Here is a 1094-nt window from a genome sequence, read left to right as displayed (position 1 = left end):
AAATGCAGAATGTAGAATAGTTCTTTTCTGAAATATCCAGTTGTAATTTGGAGACCGGTTTCTAAGCCAGTATTCGCCTGTGCAGTGCATAGTTTGAATTTAGTGGTCATTAAGGTACCTCAGGTTACTTGCTGTACATTCCTATGGGTGTTTTTAATCCTGCTCTCCTTTTGCAGGTGTTACCACTGCAGGACAGAACTTGGCTCCTCGTCCACCTGTAGCTGCTCCTGCTCCCAGAGCAGTTCCCCCTTATAAATACGCCTCAAGTGTCCGCAGCCCACATCCACCTGTACAGCCTTTGCAGGTAACACAAGGATCTGTGCCTGAAGCAGCTGCAGGCCAACAGGTGCAGCTGAAGAGTGTTTGCAGAAACAATCAGCACAGCGTCTATTTTTGCATCCTCCTATCTGCCTTTCTATAGGCACCTCAGCCTGCAGTACACGTGCAGGGACAGGAACCACTAACAGCCTCCATGCTGGCTGCTGCCCCTCCTCAGGAGCAGAAACAGATGCTGGGTGAGTGAAACTCTGGTTCTTCCAGATTGCATTTTACTTTGGAAATGTCCCCAGGTTTCATTAACAGCTTTTAAATTAAAATTGCTATCTGAAATCCTTTTTTTCTAGGAGAACGTTTGTTCCCTCTTATTCAAGCTATGCACCCCAGCCTTGCAGGGAAGATCACAGGAATGTTGCTGGAGATTGACAACTCAGAGCTGTTGCACATGCTGGAGTCTCCAGAGTCCCTCCGGTCAAAGGTAAGCTGCCCGTTCCCTTGGGTGGGGGCAGACTGTGGGACCCTTCGGTTGAGAGAGGATTCTCACTCGCTGGCTCCTCTGTCTTCCTGGAGGTGGAGGAGGCTGTTGCAGTGTTGCAGGCTCACCAAGCCAAGAAAGAAGCTGCCCAGAAGGTGGGTGTGGTTGCTGCTACCTCTTAAGCCAGGAAGACTGGTGAGTGTCTCAGTCCTCAGCTTTGATTAAAAGCTTCCAGGATTGGTAAATAAAGCAAGGCAGTTACTAAGTGTTCTTGGTCTGGGAGGCTTATGTTGGTCTGGGAGCGGTGCTTGTCTGATTTTAGCCAGTTCTTCAAAAACCTTTT

General features: G+C 48.7%; 1 protein-coding gene across 1 annotated transcript; it reads left to right on the top strand.

Annotated features, from left to right (window-relative positions):
• Nucleotides 1-148: 148 nt before the first annotated feature.
• LOC104916607 (polyadenylate-binding protein 4) lies at nt 149-1084 on the top strand. Its single transcript, XM_010727632.3, has 4 exons — nt 149-304; nt 422-515; nt 624-754; nt 847-1084. The coding sequence occupies exons 2-4, from the start codon at nt 473-475 to the stop codon at nt 931-933; spliced, it is 261 nt and encodes an 86-aa protein (XP_010725934.1). The 5' UTR covers nt 149-304; nt 422-472; the 3' UTR covers nt 934-1084.
• The last annotated feature ends 10 nt before the right edge of the window (nt 1085-1094 follow it).

The sequence above is a fragment of the Meleagris gallopavo genome, unplaced genomic scaffold, assembly GCF_000146605.3.
Source record: "Meleagris gallopavo isolate NT-WF06-2002-E0010 breed Aviagen turkey brand Nicholas breeding stock unplaced genomic scaffold, Turkey_5.1 ChrUn_random_7180001924494, whole genome shotgun sequence".
Taxonomy (NCBI): Eukaryota; Metazoa; Chordata; class Aves; order Galliformes; family Phasianidae; genus Meleagris; species Meleagris gallopavo.
Note: the sequence above shows the minus strand (reverse complement) of the source record. Positions and strands in the feature narration are given on the sequence as shown.

Excerpts from the sequence above, each read along its gene's own strand:
- LOC104916607 (XM_010727632.3), top strand. The coding sequence starts at position 473 with ATGCTGGCTGCTGCCCCTCCTCAGGAGCAGAAACAGATGCTGG. Across the intron at positions 516-623 it reads GGAGCAGAAACAGATGCTGG|GAGAACGTTTGTTCCCTCTT; the intron begins GTGAGTGAAACT and ends CTTTTTTTCTAG. Across the intron at positions 755-846 it reads CAGAGTCCCTCCGGTCAAAG|GTGGAGGAGGCTGTTGCAGT; the intron begins GTAAGCTGCCCG and ends GTCTTCCTGGAG.